The following is a 22,465-nucleotide window of genomic DNA, read 5'->3' as shown; positions in this document are numbered from 1 at the left end:
TTTGCGGTTTCCTTGCTCTCCAGAACCTTACATGACAGAGCAAACAGCGCCGCTAAATCCTCATTTAAATACTGCTGTTTGCTCCGCAAATGATAACAGGAGCAGTCTTAATAGATCAGGCGCTAATCGTAGAAACATAACCAGAGCAAAACTGCGCAGCAAATGTTAAATAGCGCAGCAGTTTTGCCCTCGTCATAACTCAGCCCCACTGAGTTTTAAACTGATCATCAAAAGCCCTGAACACAAGATTTTATAAGATAGCTTCACTAAACTCATTATGGCATTACCAAGGAATCATTTAGTGGACCAAAGTTTCAGACTAATAGAAGAAACCATAATTGATTTTTGCAATTAATCGTGTGAGAGGAGGTTGTTGTTGGAACTGAAATGTGGAGTCTCAGCCCTAGCCTGAGGAGGAGAGGTTAGGAATTACAACTCTTTGATTTTGCAGAACTCTTTTCCCCAGAGACCAGAAGTAGTCAGAATATTGACTCAAAGAGGGATTCCTGTACAGGTGTATTTCATGAACACGACTTTGGAGTTGATTCCACATGCAGTAGTTTCAGCAAAAGGTTGCTACCCAGACCTAACAACACTGAAAAAATGAGCTCTCTTAACCCGTTGGTACCAGATGTCCCATGACAAATGAATATGTATTTTACTAAGTCTCCCTTCCAAGTACCTACACATAACATACTTCATTGGAAAACAAAGATTTTAAGATGTGAATGATGTATACCATTCCAGGCTACAGTAAACACTTATTTCTGACCAGTCACCAATCTAATTTATACATGAAGTCATACTGTGCACCAGCAGGAGATGATCCTGCTACATCAACAGGGGTCCATTAAAAGTAGTCCAGTAAAATAGTTGCTCCACAACAGGTCTTTATCTATAAAAACCTGTTTTAGGTGAAAATAGACAAATGTTTAAGGGGTCAATATGAGAAAAAAGTAGTTAAATTAAGAAGATTCAGACTATAATCCAGTGAAATTATATGTCCATGCAGTTAGATAATTACACATGGTAAGATTATATGAAATAAGACAGAAAATCTAGACTTTAGACAAGTGAGAAACAAGTTGTGAAACATTTGTTTCATGTCCCTCATTATGTGTGAAAACCCTCAAAACCAGCCTGTTAATAGACTGTACTTATATAGCACTTTTCTAGTCATGTTGACCAGTCAAAGCACTTTTACACTCCATGTCACATTCACACTCTCTTTAAGCACTTCTGTTGTTACACACTAAATGCTTTTTATTACCGTGCACACTGATAAGACACATCAGGAGGCAACGTGGGGTTCAGCGTCTTGCCCAAAGACACTCAGGCATTTAGTCAGGGGAAGCCTGGAATTGGACCACTGACTTTCAGGCTGGCAGACGACTGCTGTTCCTCCTGAGCTACAGACACCCAGTGCTTCTTTTCTGTGTTTCATTTTAAGAGTAAATTTCTTAAAATTGGATGATTTTTCTTCATTTGAAATTTACTATTAAAAGCCTTAATGAAAAATAAATTAAAAAAAAGTTCTGCTTCAACATTTTAACTGGTGGACGGCCCGCTCTTCCACTGGAGCCACTAGCACCAGCTACTCTGTGTGCACTGCCCTGCTACTTCTTGAATTAGTTGCTCTTGTTTTAGGATATTTTCTCTTAAAGTGAGGAAGAAACAACACTGAAAAGATGCAACAGGGTAGTTTTGAGGGTTTTTAATTTAATGAGTGTTTCGCAACTTGTTTTAAGATATTTCTTACTATCTAAAGTCTAGATTTTTTTTTCTTATTTTAAGAAAGCTGTGTGTGAGTAAGTGCTGGGAAGTCCTAAAACAAGTTTTTACAGCTAAAATTGGGTGTGATAGACACAGTGTGATCTCAAACAGAGTATTGGTGAGATGATTTAACCTAATATGCATCTAAAATAACAATTCAGTTACTAAGTAAGAAATAAAAAAATATATATCCTCAAAACATGATTAGTAATCTCACACATTTTGCTTTTGCCAAGTATAATACTTTCAATACAAGATGAAAAAGACTTTTTGGCTGAATATAAGATTGTAAGACTTGTTTAGATAAATGCTTTTTGCAGGGAACATGTCAAAGGAGTTTCCTTAAAAGAAACAGGGCAACTTTGCAATGTTAAGAACAAACCACAAACCTTCAAAGAGATGCTGGGAACATTATCATGACTAAATCAACAGTTTTATGCATTTTGAGAAAAAGGAAAGGGAAAGTAAAGCTGAGTTCAGCTTCAACATCTTGTGAATTGGTGAAGGATCACGTGATCTTTTCATAGTAAAGAAAAATCCCTTCGTAACATCCTGCGTAGTGTAGAGCACTCCTCAGGAGGTAGACATATCTTTATCTATCATATATTTCCCATAAAAAAGAAGTCCCCACAAAGAAAAAGTACAAAAAAGTTATGTTTGCTTTAGAAATAAAAAGGCCAGATTAGACTCCCAGGCTCTCATTTATAAACCATTCATAGAAACTGTTGTAAATTCTGCCCCACCAATGAAATTTAGAACGTTCTTAAGCACAAAAACATCTGTATTTATCAAATGAGGGCAATCATACATACATTAAATTAACCAGAACCCAAAATGTGCTGCAAAAGCAAGTCAGACTTTAAAGGTGAAAAAGCTCAGTATTCTGCAGTGGTTCAGTCTGATGTCAAGATCTCAGCTTGATAAATTACCTTTCTTCAGTGATGACCAAGCTGAAGGCTAAAAGATTCCCAAACAGCAGCTGAAGACAGAAGCAGTTAAAACTGCAGCTTCCATAAACATGAAGGCTTTTCTTAAACAATGTGCATGGAGTCCGTACTTTATTCACCGTATTTATGATTCACTTTTCTCCCCTGGAAACAAATGAAGATCTCCATATTTCAAAGCTGCAACTCCTTCATCATTGTAGATTCAAAAGCTGCTTCCCGCTGTGCATCTACATTGGTTATATAATATAACTTGCCATAAATGAGACTATACGAACCTTTACAGCCTTTACAGTTTCATAAATGAACAATTTAAAAAAGTGTCTGTCAAAGAAGGGCCTGACAATCAACCTTGGCTGCTCCAACAATTCACCAAGGTAAATAGCCAGAGCTCTACAAATAGAGATGCTTGCTCTTTGTGTAGGTAGGAGGGACCCAGGTGTTGAGTGAGGCATTGGTCGCCCTGCAGTACACCAACTTAAGCTCAAAGTGTTGACTGCCTATTGATTGTGGAGACCAGTGTCAACAATAGGATATATTCTAGTTTGATTGAAATTCTCTTTACTTATTCTACTCAAGCGAAGCGTAAGAAGCAACAAAGCGCCCAGCCAATCATAACCGACAAGACGGTCGATGGGCCTTGGGGCCTGGGGCAACGGACCTTTACATAGTTGATGCACCGAGTTACTGTGTGCCAGTCAGAAAAAAAAGGTTGAAATACAACTCTGATGAGCTGCCGGGGTAAACTCTTTCTCTGCTGCGCCGCATCGGTAATTTAGATCAGCTTGCTGACAGTCGGTGTGCAGGGAGCTGTCAACTGAATATCAAGGCCACAATAAATCACTGTTTGTTCAGCAGTGCAGTGCATGCAGCGTGCACCGGATTCTTCTGTTGTTTAGGGTGGAACTGGTGAGATCAGAAGTAACATCACTGAATTTCACTCCTGAGTTAAACAGCAATGTATTGCAATAAAATGTTATAGTATAACATCATCTGCAAACTGGCAAATTATTGTTTGAGAGAAAAAGGGCTTAGTGATCGTTATATGTCAACTTCATGTGAGCAGGTATTGTATAGACATGAAAAAAACTGTCATAGAACACTAAAAGCTTGGCTGACAAACATCAGTTCAATCATTTCTTACATGATTGTGCATATAGTATATTTTCTTTTTTATAATTTTTATTAACTGGGAATAAAATATTAATACTGTACTGATACTGATTTACTCATTAGGATGTGACCTGACCCTATATATATATATATATATATATATATATATATATATATATTCTTATATATTCTTTTATATTTAACAATATTTGGGCTCTAGTGTCCTCTTTTGTTCAGCACATAGATGAGAATGAGGGATTAAACCTGCACTTACAGGGCAGCTTCTTTGCCAGGTGAATTAAACATTGCGCCCACAGCAACAACAGTTGTTTTCCTCATCTTTCCATCTTTTTGCTCCTGAAGCAACATTTCTTTGACGGTTCTGTGCCGCTCTGGTCTGTTGCCTTCACCCTCAGGGAAAACTTCAACAGAAACAGCTGCTAAAGTTTCCAGCTTCCACCTCCAAACCTGGCTTTCACTTTACCCAGCAGTTGTGAAGCAGACACGGGACTCTGCTGGAACTAGCAGAGCTGTGTGGTGTTTATTGCTAAAGCTGGTAGCAAAACATTTACCTATACAGGATATTTATTGGCAGTTGACCCATTTTGGTCCACAGGTCGCCGGTTGCCAACCACTGTGCTACACAGTCTTTCCTGCTTTGACAAATTAGCATAAATTTAAACCAATAACTTTAATTATAAGTTAAATTGTATAACAATAAACTATGAGAAAATGTATATTTATATGTCTATTTGTAGAAACTAAGCATGAAGAGTCAAAGTGGTTGGGTAGGTGGAGGCAGAAAAGAAGCATTCACATTAGTGTTGTTTTTCCAAGACAGAAATCATTGATTAAGATTAAAGTTCTTCAAGCAGCAAAGTTTTGTTGGCTTGTTTTATCCCACACAAACTTTTTAAAACCCCAGTACAGATGCATATTGTTACACAATGGTGGCTTTTTGGTTGCCATTTTCAGTTTGACCACTAGATGTCAGTGGTTCTTACACACCCCCAGATCAACTAGAAAAGAATAAAGTAGAAAATCTTTATTGTCACTGTAAAAAGTATGTGATTTAAAAGTGCCATCAAATCAGACACTTCATATATGAAGTTAATATAAAGCATACAAATAAAATCAATAAAAGATACATTTAAAAAAGCAGAACAAGCAGAGACCCATCACTCACACACAGGCGTGCATCCTGTTATTGCACTCATCCCTTAGGAAAAATATTGCATATGGTATGTGTTTTTAGTATGGAGTGTGGTGATTGTAGATGGATAAAAATTGTTTTTATTTTTCTGGAACGTCTGCCTGACGGCAACAGTTCAAACAGAGAGTGTCCAGGGTGTGAATTCTCCTTAATGATGGTCTGTGCTGTTTAAGGCGTTCGGAGAGGGCAGCTAACGATCTTTTGAACTGTTTTGATGACCCTTTTGGAGCATTTTCCTCCAGAGGAGTAAAGACTAAAGGACCATCTTTTAAAACTTTATTCAGTGCAATACAAAGTAGAGCTGCTCGATTATGGGAAAAATGATAATCACGATTATTTTGATTGAAACTGAGATCTCGCTTATTTAACACGATTAGAGAAAGAGAGAGAGTGCACATTTCAAATGTGTGACATTTGAAATGTTGTCTGTGGTAATCCAGACTAGCTTCTTTCCACCAGGTCGCCATAGCTACAGTTTGTCTCAGATCAGCAGCTATGTTCTGCCTGGTGTGATCTGGAAAAAATTAGTCTGGAGACATTTTGTTTTCCTATGAGGGGCCATTTGAGACATTATTCAGAATTACCCTCTCACAGACACATGTGAAATTTAAGTCATTCACACATTATACCGAAACCTCTCATATATTATACTGAAATCATTCATACACTATGGTGAAACCTCTCATACACTATGCTGAAATACTCTCACATACTATACTGAAATACTCTCACATACTCTACTGAAATCTCCTCTTAAACACTATACTGAAATCATTCACACACTATAGTGAAATTTCTAAAAAGTGTGCGTGAGAGGGAATTTCACTAGTATGTATGAAAGGAATTCTACTAGTGTGTGTGAGAGCGAATTTCACTTGAAAAGGAAGTCATTTCAGTTGAAACGGAAGTCACGTAGTTGAAAAAAACAGGAGTGCATTTTCAAAACAAACCGAAGAAGAAGAAGTTGGAGAATATCGTGACAGATGTTTTGTGAAGACTTATGCTGTATTAATATCTGCTCAGTCGCCTGGAAGTAATCTCAGTGAAGCAGCTGGCATCTCCAATACTATTCTGGCCTCAGCAGAGACTTTTAAGGGTTAACGCGACATCAGCCGGACAATCGACAGTAGTAAGTCTGAATGGGGACATGCTAACTAGCCACCTAGCATAACTCGGCCATTGGGATATGCAGTCCTGTAAAACGAAGACCTGGACAGCACTGCAAGTTATATCCTGGAGAATACTCCAAATGCAGATGAAGAGTATGTTGTCCAGTGCCGTCTAGGTCTTTCTTTGACAGCACTGCATATCTTAATTGCTGAGTTATGCTAGGTGGCTAGTTAGCGTGTCCTCATTCAGACTGGCTACTGTCAGTTATCCGGTTGCTGTCGTGTTAGACTTAACCCTTCTAATAGTATCTGCTGAGGCCAGTATAGTATTGAAAAAGCCAGCTGCTTCACTTGGTCATCATAAACTCATGACCACATCAATAGAATTAAACAATCCCACTGCCATTGAACAGAATCTACACCTGCTATGCTTTCTGCAAACAAGATGACAAGTTGAAAATGTCCGTGTCCCGGCCACAAATTTTAATATAACCTTATAAATACAACCACACAGTTACTATCTCAGTTACATCAGCACGATGCTTCAACACTGACTTAAACACTGACAAATGAAAACAGTAACATAGGGTTGAGAACTTCCTTTATCCAACACTGAGTTAAGGATGAGACAGGGAGCTACATTTCAGTATAGTATATAAGAGGAGATTTCAGTATAGTATGTGATAGCATTTCGGTATAGTATATAAGAGTAGATTTCAGTGTAGTATGTGAGAGCATTTTAGTAAAGGACAGCAATCAGGGCTGTGGGAGGAGTCTGCAGCAGTGGGAGGAGTCTGCAGCAGAGCGCTGCAATGCCAGTGGCGCTCGATTGGCAACTGAAAACAGCACAAGAGGAAACTGCGAAGGACAAAAATAATCAGATCATTTCATTTTTATGATCGTTGAAAACCCAGACCGTAATTGTGATTAAAATTCGATTAATCGCCCAGCCCTAATACAAAGTACAGTATTCTTCTCATTTTAATTAAAGCACAAATGGGAACAATCATGTAAAGAATTTATATCATGAAATAAAAAATTACAAACCACTTGTTTTTTGTTTTAACTTCTAAAATTTTCATCATGATCCCAGGAACCTGAATAGGTGCTTAACCCACAGAAATGGTCGAACATAATTCATCCTTTCATAATTCTGTTTTCAAATAGGATTCATTGGCTTTTTACAAGCTGCACATTCAAGTGTTGTTGGATTAAGACTGTGCTGTGATTGATAAAGCTGTTGCTATGTTTGGTTTTAAAGACTCTTTTTTTCTTTTTTTTTTTTTTTACTAAAGGCCTTTTTTAGCCCATGAGTAAAATATTGACCTTCACCGTAAAGTTCAGCCTCATTACATGTGTTTTCAGTGGTTTGGAGTCAGAAACAGCTGGATTGGAAATGGGCCTGAGGCCTTTATTCTCATCATGTTGACCAAAATCAACACAAACAGCAGGGAAAAAAAAGACTCACTCAGTTTAAAAACAGTACATACAACCAAACTGAACCTGAACTGGTTCTGGTCTGATCTGGCAATGAGGAGAAACCCTGAGCGAGTTATGATGAGCTGGTGGGGAAAGGTTAGTGTTCGACTCATTTCCCATGGGGCTTTGCAGATTGCAGATAATAGGAATCTTTTTGTAAGCATTGTCTCTGTCATTCTCGCCTCAGACTTTTTAGACAGCAGACGAGAACTGGGAGATTTGCTTTGTGTCTTGTCCTTTCTTTGTATTGTGTGTGCACGCTACTACAGCTACGTACTGCCCCTCCATTTTAAGCCGCTCAGTAATTTTTGGGGGGATCTAATTTTTCCAGTTTCACTAACAATGTAAATGAAAGGTTGGACTTTCATTCTCTGTTGCTCTCTCATCCCCCTGTCCTCTGTTTCCATTTTTTAATAATTTCATCTTTCCTCTGCTGCTTCAGCACTGTGTGTTATTGCCTCACAATCTTGTCCTTTGATCACATTGTCCCCTCTCTGGTCTTCCTCAGGTTCGCCTCAAGCCAGTGGGACGGGGACCCTCCAGATTTACCTGATCGACGTGAACGACAATGCACCGGTGCTGATCCCTCGCGAGTCCCAAGTGTGCGAACACGCACGGCAAAACTCAAGGATCAACATCACAGCTTCAGACGCTGATGCCGAACCCAACGTTGGGCCCTTTGTCTTCGAGCTGCCATCTTTTCCCGGCAGCGTTCGTCGCAACTGGACCATTTCCAGACTGAGCGGTAATTAAATGCTGGGCATTGTGTTTCAGACAGCCAGGTCTCAGGAAATGGACCCTTGTAGTGTAAAATTTTGGAGGTATAGAAGGATGAAGGATGACTGTTCTGCATTCTCAGCTGAATTAAACCATAAACTTAATGAGGGGCCGAAGCCCCACCTGCAGAATCTGGCAACATTAATCTTTGGAACAGGGACTGCTGTAAGCTATGAAGGAAAGTCCAAGTTTAAGAAAATGTCTCAGAAAGCTCACAGTGAGAAACGTGGGTGCCATCCAGTGTTGACGCACGATCCATCGTTTGTGACAAATGAGAGCCATTCATCTCTCAGTCCCCCGAGCAGCCGATCTGTCACCTAATCCAGCCAGATGGATGTATCACAGCGGTTGTCTTGAGGACAAATCTGATCACATACCTGGATTCTTCTCCCACTGAGCCTCTTGTCTTAGCTTCACTGAGTGATAGATGCTGAATGGTACACACTGTAGTTTTTATGCACTTGGGTGTTTAATGTCTTTTCACGTACATGCATGTCAGAATGTTCGCAGTGTGGTTTGTTTTGATGCATCTTTGATTTCATATGTCAATCACTCTGGCAGATAACATGATATCCTGCTGTATACAAAATGTGATTTCTCTGCAGTACACCACATAATTTCCCCATTTCCCCTCCTCTCTTTTTCCATATCTGTCCAACTGTCTTTCTCGCTATCTAATCTCCATTCTGCAGGGGACTATGCTCAGCTGAGGCTAAGGATTCCTTACCTTGAGGCGGGTGTGTATGAAATTCCCGTCATAGTGTCCGATTCGGGGAACCCTCCTCTGTCCAACCGCTCTTTGATCAGGGTCAAAGTGTGTCCCTGTGACAATAATGGGGACTGCAGCACCACGGGGGCCGTGGCTGCTGCCGGCCTCGGCACTGGAGCCATCATCGCCATACTTATCTGCATCATCATACTGCTCAGTGAGTGCAGAAGCATTGTTGGAGCATTGTTCAGAAAACAAGCCATTTGAGTTGTTAACAAAAACTGCTTTGTTTGTTTCTTACAGGCATGGTTTTGCTGTTCGTGGTCTGGATGAAGCGGAGAGAGAAGGAGCGGCAGGCAAAACCCCTGCTGATTGACCCAGAGGACGACGTCAGAGACAACATCCTCAAGTATGACGAGGAGGGAGGAGGAGAGGAAGACCAGGTATTGTAGATGCACACATCACCCACCAAGGTCAGAAACCAGCAGGGATGTTTTTAAGAAATAAAGAACATTCCTTGTTTAAAGATGACTTTTGATGGCTTTAATACTTCATATAAGGATTTCTGTTTAGTGACCCGAGTTCACAGATGAGTATCAAAGGAGACACTAATTAAACCCACACACTCCACACACAGGAAGAGCGAACATAGTTGTCCTTGGCCCTCCATCCTGTCAATGTTCAGAATGAAGGATTGAATTGAACTTTAAATCTATTGGTTCATCTGGGACACCTTTTTTCTACTAGATTTAACTGCTCTGAATTTAGCTTCTCATAACTCTGCCTCTGAAAAGAATCATGAAGGTCCTGCTGGTTTCCATAGAGATGAAGGAGGTTTTATAGTGAAGGATTCACTCTTCCTATTATAGACTATCTTGGGCTTCGCTTCTTTCTGGAGCCTCATGGTGTTTCTAAGATGAATTTGAAGGTGATCCCTGGATTCTTCTGACTCTAATGATTAATAGAAGGTTAGGTACTCACATTTAACCAAAAGCTTCCTGAGATGTTTACCTGTATGACACCTTTATCAAAACACCTGGAAACCTACTCAGGTTCACTTTTAACCTTCTACTGTAGCACAGTTCCTCCTCAGATATTACTTTACTCATTCCCAGGATTACTTTACTCAGTCCCAGGATTACTTTACGCATTCCCAGGATTACTTTACTCATTCCCAGGATTACTTTACTCAGTCCCAGGATTACTTTACTCAGTCCCAGGATTACTTTACTCAGTCCCAGGATTACTTTACGCATTCCCAGGATTACTTTACTCATTCCCAGGATTACTTTACGCATTCCCAGGATTACTTTACTCAGTCCCAGGATTACTTTACGCATTCCCAGGATTACTTTACTCAGTCCCAGGATTACTTTACTCAGTCCCAGGATTACTTTACTCAGTCCCAGGATTACTTTACTCAGTCCCAGGATTACTTTACTCAGTCCCAGGATTACTTTACGCATTCCCAGGATTACTTTACTCATTCCCAGGATTACTTTACTCAGTCCCAGGATTACTTTACGCATTCCCAGGATTACTTTACTCAGTCCCAGGATTACTTTACGCATTCCCAGGATTACTTTACTCAGTCCCAGGATTACTTTACGCATTCCCAGGATTACTTTACTCATTCCCAGGATTACTTTACTCATTCCCAGGTTTACTTTACTCAGTCCCAGGATTACTTTACTCATTCCTAGGATTACTTTACTCATTCCCAGGATTACTTTACTCATTCCCAGGATTACTTTACTCATTCCCAGGATAACTTTACTCATTCCTAGGATTACTTTACTCAGTCCCAGGATAACTTTACTCAGTCCTAGGATTACTTTACTCAGTCCCAGGATAACTTTACTCAGTCCTAGGATTACTTTACTCATTCCTAGGATTACTTTACTCAGTCCTAGGATTATTGTACTCATTCCCTGGATTACTTGACTCATTCCCAGGATTACTTGACTCGTTCCCTGGATTACTTGACTCATTCCCAGGATTATTTGACTCATTCCCAGGATTACTTTACTCATTCCTAGGATTACTTTAATCATTCCTAGGATTACTTTACTCATTCCTAGGATTACTTGACTCATTCCTTGGATTACTTTACTCATTCCCAGGATTACTTGACTCATTCCCAGGATTACTTGACTCATTCCTAGGATTACTTTACTCATTCCTAGGATTACTTGACTCATTCCTTGGATTACTTTATTAATTCCCAGGATTACTTGACTCATTCCCTGGATTACTTTACTCATTCCCAGGATTACTTGACTCATTCCCAGGATTACTTGACTCATTCCTAGGATTACTTGACTCATTCCTAGGATTACTTTACTCATTCCTAGGATTACTTTACTCATTCCTAGGTGAACTGGGCTGCTGTCCTGTGGTTATCACTAAATTTATTGTGGTTTACTCTTAGAAGGAGATAACAATTTACATTTTCTACTGTGTTCCAGGTGGATTTACTGTGACACAGTAATACAGCCTTTGTAGTTGTGGAGATTTACTTAATTATTTTGGGCATATTGTTCTAGGCAGGAAGAAGAAAAGCAGGCCAAGACGAGGTCAATGTTAAGGACCAGAAGTGGAAGCGGCTGAATGAAGTTAATGTCTCTCTAGTCTGTAAATTTATTACAGACCCAGTTTATATGCATTAAAGCTGTTTCACTTAAGTTATAAATCTTGGCGGGCTTATCGGATATGAGCATTTTTCATGGATTTACACGAAGGGATTTCAGGCCTCAATACTTTTGCTCCTCATTAAGTTCTATGATTTGTTGTCCATGTGTTAAATGAGTAAGTAGATCTGAACCTCTGACATCTTTCAGTGCTGAAACATCTTGTATCAATGAATAGAGTTTTAGCTCTGCTGCACATATTGCTTGTGTTTGAATTTTTCTAGCAGCAGCAGGCTTTAGGTTTCTGATTGCTTCTCTGATCTCCTGATTGATTTTTTTTCCTGCAGATCCAGAAACAGCATGAGAAGTTGGATTTTTGTCCATAGTCTCAGTCAACTTTGATCATCTTATCTGTAGCAATCATTCATGCTTACTTACAAATATTGAAAGTAAAAGTTGGCAATTTGACAGTATTTTGGCATTTTTTTTTAAAAAATGTAAATCTTCCCAATTATCCTTTTTAAATATTAATTCCATGTGGTGAACCTGCACACAGGGGCTATTTATTTCATCATATTTTCTTTTTGTCAAGGATCTTCATTAAAAATATATATTAAGTTGCCTTTTTGAAAAGTCTGGTAACATTTGCGTCTCTAAAGGAGTTTTATTTAGCTAGCTGAGGGAAAAATGGCTCTTTGGATTTGAATGGCTGCAGACCCCTGCACTAAACACATAAACAGGTTTAGCAGCAGTTTTCTCTTTAAACATCAACAGTTAAAATATTTCTTCATATATATTTATAAAATCAAATATTTATGAGAAAGAAGGACGAAATGTTCAGGATTTACTAACTAAAAGGTAAAAAGTCAGCAGGATGAATTTAAAGCTGTGAAGCTGCTTCCTTCTAAACACAGAAGGAACAATATGTGATGAATATCAGCATCAGGTGAACAGACAGAAAGCAGGATGAGAATCTCACAGCTTCTAGATGGTGAGGAGAGAGAAATATTCACAATATGCACAATAACTTCCATCCATGCACCTTCGCTGCTTCATTATCCACATTTCTGGATATAAATTCTCTAAACTTTCAATTTTAGCTTGGCTACACCTCCAGCCTCCGCTACCGGGAGTTAAGGGGTTAACGTCTCGTTTCCGGGTGTAACGTCAGGTCTGTAGATGTAAATATAAACATGTGTGGTATCCACAGAAAGTCCAGAATCTCAGCTACCAGCTCAGCAAAAACATTTCTATGACCACCAAATACAGTTAAGACAACAAATAATTCAAAGACCAGCTACAGAAAGTCCGAAAAATATGTAAACACGATGTTTCCCCATGAACACGAACAAACGACTCCTCTACTGAAAGCTCACATCTCACAGATTCCACAGCTGGAAGTTTCATCTCGCTATGACCAAGATTCACTGAACCAGAGGCAGAAGAAGATCCGATTTATGCTTCATGTTTGTAAAAGTCAGAAAGCATATCTTACCTTTGCTATATATATATATATATATATATATATATATACATATACAGACATACATTGTTTTGTTTTGTTTTGTCTTTTTCATTTCCATAATGTATTTAAAACTTTTCAAACTCTGGTGCCTAAAGGATTAATAAAGAAAAACATAGTTATTTATTCCATATTTAAAACTTGCTATTTTCCTACACCCACACACCCCCAAAAAATCAATATCACCAAAACACACTAGTAACAGATGGCTGTTGAGTTCAGAGGCTTATTTTCCCTCAGAAATTCGTGTATGAAGCTTTAGTGGGCATATTTATTTACAGTTTGCAGAGAGGTAGTAATGAAAGTTCAACAACCTGTTCAGTTTGTATTCATAGTCAACAATAATGTTTATTCATAAAGAAAAGTCTAAATAACCGACAGCAACACTAACAAACAAACTATTAATCTGTTGTGAGTCATTACAGAGAAATAAACCAGCACATAAATATCAGCAAAGGATGAGATTTATACTTAGAAATACTAAGTATTTATTGTTTATAACATTTTATTTAATATGGTAGAAAATGTACATTTATAGTGTATTGTCAGGAATGTAAGAAAACACCACAGCTCTGCTCATGATCTTGTATGATCTTGTAGCTATTTCAGTCTATATATAAACCTATATATATAATATATGTGTGTGTATAAATTATGACCTGTTGCTGATTACAAACCTGTTGTAAACCTTATGCCTTCTTCAGTAAGAGAAATGCATTAAAAGCAGTACACGACTGTATAACGATGAAGATGCTCATCCTCATCACCAGACTTAGGCTCCATTCTCTGTCTCTGATCTCCACACAGGATTACGACCTGAGCCAGTTGCAGCAGCCAGAGTCTCTGGATCACATCATCAGTAAGCCAACGGGGGTGCGCCGGGTGGATGAGAGGCCTGTGATTGCTGAGTCGCAGTACCCCGTCAGACCCAGTCTGCCCCACCCTGGAGACATTGGCGACTTCATAAATGATGTAAGTTCCAGACTGAAGCCTTCTGTGGAGATGTGCAAAGGTTAGAACTTCTGCTGGAGTTTCTTTCCAAAGCTCCTAACTTTGTGTCAACAGGCAGGAGTCAGAAGCGCTTTATTATATATCACTTATTTATATCTGAAAGTGAAAAATTCAAAGATTCTCTTTTTGAAATTCCTGTCAGCAGCAGCTCTGGCAGAGATGTGTCTGCTACTAAATCAGCTTGCAAGCTCTGAAGGATCATTAAAAACTTTATGGGTGGGTGAGCCAGATAAGACCAGTTTACTGCGATTTTTAAAGAGCTGCACCTTGAATCTGTTCCCATGTGGAAAATTAGCTTCTCCATTATGTTGTTATAGAACAATGATCGGCCTGTTTCCACTGCAAGAAATCATGATGAATTGTGCATGATCCAAAATGTAGAAATCACTCTTTCAAGACCTGTTCCAGGGTTGAGTTTTTCAGGTTAATTGGGGTGGGTGTTTCTGAGCAACCCTGGTAAAATCTTTCTACATAAAAATGCTCTTATGTAACACAACAAACTGCAATGCAGCAGTCACATCGGTGCTACTGGTTCTTCTCAGTGTTGTTTTGGAGTTACTCACAGAAATGCCCAGAATTACAGCTCAGTTCAGTGTATCCTTCACCACCGTCAACCAGGGAGGCTGAAAATGCTGATTAAGGTCGGTTTCTGGATAATTTATGCCACTTCTGTCCCCTGCAGCAGCAAACTGCTAATGATTGCTCTAACCCTTTTTTAAAACTTGCATACAGTAGAATTCAGTGAAGGTTTTTTTGTCTCTTTTCTTGATGTCTCCAGGGTCTGAGGGCAGCAGACAACGACCCCACTGCCCCTCCTTACGACTCCCTGCTGGTGTTTGACTATGAGGGCAGTGGTTCAACCGCCGGCTCCGTCAGCTCACTCAACTCCACCAGCTCAGGAGACCAGGACTATGACTACCTCAACGACTGGGGTCCTCGCTTCAAGAAGCTGGCCGATCTCTACGGAGGAGGGGACGATGACTGAGAGTGGAGTGGGGGGTGGGGGGGCTGTGCAGGGCTGCGGCAGGGGTCAGGAGAGGTGGGATGGACGTTCTTACAAAGCACAGGCAGGGGCTGACGACATGAAGACGGCTCCAGGTGTGACATGTGAGGAATGGACCCTGTCTTTGGGCTGCGTTGGTTCGCCCGCAGACGTGAACTCTGCTGCAATGGAACTGTATTCTGGCTTTATGATTTTTAGTGATGAGTTTGTAGTGTGAAGTTTTGAGCTTTTGATTTTTTTTAACTTTCGTCGTTCTCTCACCGCACTGGACCTGGATGTCTTTGGGGACAAATCAAGGCCGTTGTGAGAGACACCAGTAGTGAATTTGTGCTTTGATTGATTGTTTAAAACAAAACCGTCTCTGGCTTTAGTCTCACACTGAAGAGAATATGTTCGGGAAGACGCTCTCTGACTCTCTCTTTAACTCTGTCAACTTGAATTTCCTTAGAACAGAAGCACTGTCATTTTATAAAGTGCCTTTTGTGGTGTGTTTTTGTATCAGACTCCTGCTATCTCAGGATCGGTTGCCATTTGTGCAGTACAGTGGAGGTGCGTCCTCCCCCACCCTGTGCTCCTCAGACCAGCCCTGCCTGTCACTCTCTCCTTTCCCTTTCACAGTGGTGCACATGAACAACCCCAGCAGTCAGTCGCAGGGGGGAAGGACACGATCCAGGACAAACTATCGGACATCATAACCCAATGAATTATGGCCTGAAAGAAGCCAAAAAGAGAGTTGATGCGGGAAGACGACCTTCTCTGAGGAACCTGCTCAGCTTGACTTTCACAAACATCCCCTGTCAACACGACTACAGCAGCACGCTGACGTGGCGTGACACTGTTTTTATATGCGTGGGGGTTTTATAATTCATTGGAAAATGCTTGCCTTTCCTCTGTGAACTCAAGAGTTTGGGAGCCTTTACGTTGAGACGCTTGCCTGCCCTGTATGGTTTTGTGTTGCTTTCTCCACAGTGTAAAGCTTATGTAGGCATGATTCGATTAGTCCGACATTGTAAGAGAGCGGAACTTGAAGTGACTTGAAGTGACTTGAAATGACTTGAAACGACGTGGAACGAAGGTACTTGAAAGATTTTTCTGTCGCCTTGAACATTCCCGGTTTTTATAGGCCAACAAAACTATTAAAAAGGTGCATGATTTTTTTTCTCCAAATGTTTTATTCAAAGCACTTGTTACTCTGTGGTGAGAATGTGAAAATAGTCAGCAGAAACTATATGAATATACTCTGTATAAAAACTGAGAAAATAAAAATACTGTAAGATACATATTTTTTAAGCATTGATGACATGAAAGTTGCTACTCGCTCTCAAGCCGTTTTGTTTTTTTGCCCATTTATTTTTTAAATTGTGAATATTGATCTTTGCCTTCTGTTGAAATATTTTTTTTTTTTTTTCTGTTTTCACGCCCTTTGGTCCGTATCGCCGCTGACAGACGTGATCCCTCAGTTGGCTTTTAGCCTGGGAACATGCCTGCTGATATTCTATTATTCAGTGTACTGGAGTTCTTTTATTCATTCATCTAGATACTGGATGTGTGCGTTAGGAAATAAACAACACATGTTTTAAAAAACGTGACACTTTTTCCTTTTTCTTTTTTTTTATATTCCCTGCACACATCAAGTGTTATTAAATTACAAACCCCATTTCCAGAAAAAATTAGGACATTTTCTTAAAAAGAAAAAAAGTTTGAACCCCTATTTAACAGACTTCCTTTTAATGGCACGTTGTGGGAAGGGGGGATAATTGTTGCTGGAGAAATCTGTGTCCACATTTGCTGAATTAAAGTTTTTAGCTGCTGTCCTTCTTGTAATACTGGACATTTTCAGCTGGAGACAGACCTAGTGTATGTAAAACACAAATGCTGGGTTTAAAGACTTGATGTCCACATGCAACCATTTACAAAGAAATCACTGCCTGCATAAAATCACTGCAGGAGCACTCCAAAACAAATGGGGCCTGCCTCTGAACCCATTAAAGCACATCTGAAAGCTGACAAAAAATGTGCAGGTTCTGGCAAATCCAGCTGGCTCTGTGTTTTAAGGGTTTTATGCAATGATGATCTCCTTCGTTCTTTAGTATGGTCGGCGACTAACTTGTGACATAAACTATGTTCATGTGCAAACGTGATTAGCACCAGCGCAGTCATGGCTGCGTGTGTCATTAACAGCACATGTTGAGCCTGTTAACATGACTATGAATATCAGATAAATGTGGGTTATAATTTTAATAACTGGATTATGTTTACACAGCCTTTCTTCAGAAGCTCCCGACATCTCTACAGCTGTTACCCTCGTCCTCTTCTTCTGCTTCTTCTTCGTTCTGTTCCTCTTCTTCTTCTCTGGTTTGTTCCTTTCCTTGGTTGCATATCAGCTAAACTGCTTAACATTGCCACCGCTGTTTCCGGTGGTATTGCTTCGTTTGCTGCAACAGATCCACATGGCCCCGAAAACTAACCAAATAACATGCCTAAACTGCGTCAGAGATGGATGAAACTGTCCGTCTGTCTGTGTATCTGTCTTCTGCATCGAGCATAAATTAGCCTTAAGCCTCAAAATTAATTTTTAAAACATGCAATCTTGTTTTGTTGAACATTGTGTTGCTTATACTCTTAGCATTAAGGCTCATTTATGCTCCCTTTACATCCATAAAGTGGTACATCTAATTCAAATATCACTGTCCTTTTAGGGCAAGGATATACTTGCTATTAGCAATGCGTTCGTGTACGTATCATGTCTCCCACGCATTCCTACCGTACATTTGGCACGTAGGCCGCTCGCATTAATGTTGCATGCGCGAGTTGACTTGAATTGACTTGAATGCTAGAGGCACTCATGCAAACAAGAGCATGAACACGAGGTCAGAGTTAAACACGATGGCAGATAATTTTGAAGACTGTCTCTTTGACCTTGTTCACAACTACCAGCATCTTAATGGTTTTTCCTCTGCTTAGCACAGTGACAAACACTTGTGCCTTAACAGTTGGCAACAGATTGAAAGCATTTTGGGGGTTGATGCAGAGACTTGCCAACATAACGTCCCAAAACGACATATTGGCCTTTTCACTACTACTACTGCCCCCTAGTGGTGATCTCCAGAATTGAACGTTTTGGCTGCTCTGTGCTGCACAAGTATACACAGACAGTGTAGAGCACTGACGTCCACGTTTGTATACACAGCAAGTATACCTCAGCCCTTACTTTCATGCGTTGTTATGCAATACACCAGAGGGCAGAGTTTACCTTCAAGTTCCAACATCAGAAAGAGACATAAAAAGAAGCAACGGCATAGACGCCAGCTGTCGGTACAGTCATTAAGCACATAGCAGCTTCGTCTTCTTCTATGTTCCTTTCTCAGACACATTTTAGTTATGCTGCTCAACGCTGCTCCCATGGTTTCTGGTGGCACTACTCTGTTGACTACGTTTGAATATGCATCCACAAGAGCCCTGGAAACAGATCAAATTAATCATGTAAAGCAGTGATCCCCAACCCTGGTCCTCAGGGCCAAAAACCCTGCAGGCCAGAGGTGGTAGATATCCCTGCTGCAACACACCTGGTTTAGACAAGCTTTCCACAAATCTGCTATAGAGCCATTAATCTGAGTCAGGTGTGTTGAAGCAGGGACCGGAGTTAGGGAGTCCTGATGTAAAGGACACAAGAGACAGACAAAAGGCTCCATGTCCACCTTTAATGTAGAGCATAAAGATGCCTTGAGCTGCCCTAATACAGTATAGGAGCGAATAGGTCTGCCAAATAGGCCACATGCTGCTGCTGTCCTACATTTATACTCAATGAGGAGAAAACGGCAGTTGGCTTCATACATCAAGCATCAGCTCTTGGTCTTTCAAACAAATAGAAAAATCAGCTTTTGTCAAAATATTTACAGGTCGCTGAAGACCACGCACTATCAACATGAAGTCTGACCACTTATGCTCCAGCTATAGACCTTTGTAGAAACACGTTCTTCACCAAAATGCCACTATATCATGAATATGCTATGGATCCCCTCACCCCGACAAGCCCGACTTCTGCCACCAGTTAACCTGCTGATCAGTGTTACTTCAGGATTATCAATAAAGTTGTCTGAAAATGATTTTCTGTTAACTTGTCTGTTAGAGATTTAAACTAATTAAATCACAGATTCAATTTTATTTTTAAGACAATTTCTTAACTTTTCTAGAAATGGGGGTTTTTAAATGTCATGGCCTCGTTCTTTCAGCAGTGGTAATTATAAATGTATTTTCTCTAAAAGTTTTAGATTCCAGTGGGCTTCTGAGATCCTGTTCTTTCTTTTTCTCTCCTCCTCAGACTGTGCATCCCCAAACTGAGGTGGTTATTAAATGGGCTAAAAGCTACCCAGAGACTGCCTCAGTTTAACAGTTTTGTGTGTTTTTAAAAGAAAATGTATAAAATGGTTTCAAAAAGCTAAGATCACTGCTTTTCTAACCTAATTTGTTCATGACATGATTAGTTTGCATTTGCACTGCATAGTTGCACCTGCTGTTGAATAATGTGCTTTGAAGTGTTCAAGTCGTGGTGCAGAACAGACTCCCCAGGGGAATTTAGCTCTTAATCTCTGACTTCTTTGTTTGGATAGAGCTTCATTTTCTAATAAAACCACCTTTTATTGGTCCTTTTATTGCATCACAGGCAACAGATTGCTGAAGCGTTGCATGTGCAGGGGTCAGGAAGTATATTTGTGTCCATTCCTGTGATTTCAATTAGCCAGCTGAAATGCCCAAAAAGCCCACTTGGGACTTAAAGGGATTTAATCCTCTCCGGCTGTGTGTCTATCAATTAGCCACACCATTAATCCCCACGGCGTAATCTCATTAGATAGAGCGCCTTTAATGAGACACCCAGAGAGGCAGGCAGAAAGAGAGAGGGAGAAAAATGAGGTGGTGGCATGATGCAGGTAGGCCGTGTGGAGAGGTGATTAGTAGGATGGGGGAGAGGGTCAGCAGAGGAGGAGGAAAGATATAAGCACAGTGAGAACAATGCATAACATTTAGAGAGTGGTTTAAGGGAAACACTTAGACAGAAGGAAATGGAACAGAGTGATATGTCCAATGCAACCACAAATCCAAATATTGGACAATGAAGAAGTAAAGGAGGCTTATAGAGGTGAGGGGGGATGATCGAACACCCTGGACAAGGGATTGATTCCCTGAGTGTCCCACTAATGAGAACATACAGTAATAAACCTAAGTTAACCTTTACAACACTACAGTAGTGAATATTTCAGTGGACCTGTGTTAAAACGAGAGCCATCAGCGCTGTGATCCACTGCTCTGAAATAAGACTGGTGAAAAGTCATCTTGGTCATGGCCAGTCAGCAGATAAGATGATTAACTTTTTCGACGTGCTCCTTGATGGGTTTAACCGAAGTTCACTTGGTCTCCCTGTGGCAGAGAGGCGGCGTGAAGGAGGAAAGCACATCCCTTGATAAGTTGCATATATGGACCGAGAGCTTTGCTGCTGGCTCGCAGCCAGTGCCTTGTGTGTTGTAAATAAAGTTCTTTTCTTCAAACATGTCCAAGCCTGGCTCTTTTCATTTCCTCTCCACAGAGCTAGTGAGTCTCCTGGGTTAATGTTGGAAACGGTTCAGTTTAAAAGAAAATAAATAAAAAAAATAAAATAAAATAAACACTGGAGGGTGGGATCAACTCTTCACAGTTTAGGGTTAATTTTGTTATTCTACTGAAGTCCTGGACACCAGTCTGTCACTCTGAAATTAAATCAAAGCAGCAGAATAAACTTGATGTTCCTGGTGGAGAACATATCTCTGGCTTGAACACCAGCCATTTATGATGCAAACTACTGATTCAGAGAAGATAATCTATTAATGCCAAGACATGGTCTGGGTATCAGTTTGAGCTTAAAGTTCACAATTAAAGAAGATTAGAACAGTGCATTTCTTATACATTTTGAAAACTTTAAGGCTAGATATCTTAAAAAATTACAAGTTAAGAATATAGTAAATAACATTTGTGTATATTTAAACACTATAATCACTTCAGAGGAAGTTACCATACTAGTAAGCTTACTTAATTCTTAAACATATACAGTGATAGCTGATACTATTAAAAAAAACAAGCAGAAGAATAAAAAAAAGTATTGTTAGTCTGCCTTCCAGATCTCTTCCACAGGCCATGTGAGGCCAGGCTGAATAACTACCCAAATAGGAACAGACACAACGACCATCCAGCAACTGTGAAATAAAACACACTTACCTAAAATATCCTAAAACAACTCTAATAAATCACAATTTAAAACAATCTAAAATTAATTGTCCAAATCACATGTACAAACAAATCAATTCACTAAAGCAAAAACACTTTCATTTTAAAGCCAAATTGCTCAACCTCAACAAGATGCTAACCTCATCACCTGCCACAGAAAACACCTGGCACCTCCTCACGCGTCCGGCACTCAAGTTCAAGTTCACGTTCATGTTTATCTGTATAGCACATCTACTGCAACCCCAGTGGCCCAAAGTGCTGAACAATAAAACAACTACAACATAAAACGCTACACAGTAAAACAATAAAAATCAGTGGCTCCTGTTTCAATCAGAGAGGAAGCCACCAGGTGAAACTAGCTACACGTCTGAAATGCAAATCCAATAAAAAAAACGTGCCCATAGGTGCAATAGCACTGACAGCCCCTAGCCCTTGGCTCCAGTACATCTCTCCATCATTTTCCCTCATTTAATACCAGAGCAACACATTTAACGAAATCTGGTGACAAGGTGTCGTTAAAAAGATTCACTCTGTCTGATCAGTTAGTCCTGTTGAAATTAATTCCTCAATCGATAAGTATTAGGCTTCAAAGAGCAGTATTTTGTTCAACTAAAGCTAAGTTCACACAGCAAGATTTAACCCTTTAACTCTTGTAGGTCATTAAGGAGTTTTTGGTCCGTTCAGGTCATCTTTCCCTCATTTTTAGGGACTGCTCTGGTTGTGTTGACCCTGTACGATGATTTAGAAAATGTTTTTAAAAAAGAACTTTGTTTTTTCAATGTCTGTTTTATTTAAAAGTCAACAGAACCCTGAGGACGAATTTACTCCCTTTCAGTTCTTTAGAGGACAAAAAAGTCTTCTCCCAAAAAAAAATGCTGTACAAAGCATTAGAGATTTTTGATCCCACATCTTTGCTCACATACTTTG

General features: G+C 39.9%; 1 protein-coding gene across 4 annotated transcripts in view; it reads left to right on the top strand.

The window, feature by feature from the left end:
* The window catches only part of cdh4 (cadherin 4, type 1, R-cadherin (retinal)), a 240,945-nt gene extending 225,653 nt beyond the window's left edge, over nt 1–15,292 (top strand). For all 4 annotated transcript variants that reach the window (XM_041981128.1, XM_041981127.1, XM_041981126.1 and 1 more), the window contains 5 exons: nt 8,140–8,376; nt 9,101–9,334; nt 9,421–9,560; nt 14,077–14,241; nt 15,059–15,292. In XM_041981128.1, the coding sequence (XP_041837062.1) occupies nt 8,140–8,376; nt 9,101–9,334; nt 9,421–9,560; nt 14,077–14,241; nt 15,059–15,265 (983 nt within the window). In that variant the 3' untranslated portion in view covers nt 15,266–15,292. The remainder of the gene's footprint in view (nt 1–8,139; nt 8,377–9,100; nt 9,335–9,420; nt 9,561–14,076; nt 14,242–15,058) is intronic.
* Nucleotides 15,293–22,465: the final 7,173 nt, after the last annotated feature.

Source organism: Melanotaenia boesemani, chromosome 3 (genome assembly GCF_017639745.1).
Source record: "Melanotaenia boesemani isolate fMelBoe1 chromosome 3, fMelBoe1.pri, whole genome shotgun sequence".
In the NCBI taxonomy this organism is placed as follows: Eukaryota; Metazoa; Chordata; class Actinopteri; order Atheriniformes; family Melanotaeniidae; genus Melanotaenia; species Melanotaenia boesemani.
Note: the sequence above shows the minus strand (reverse complement) of the source record. Positions and strands in the feature narration are given on the sequence as shown.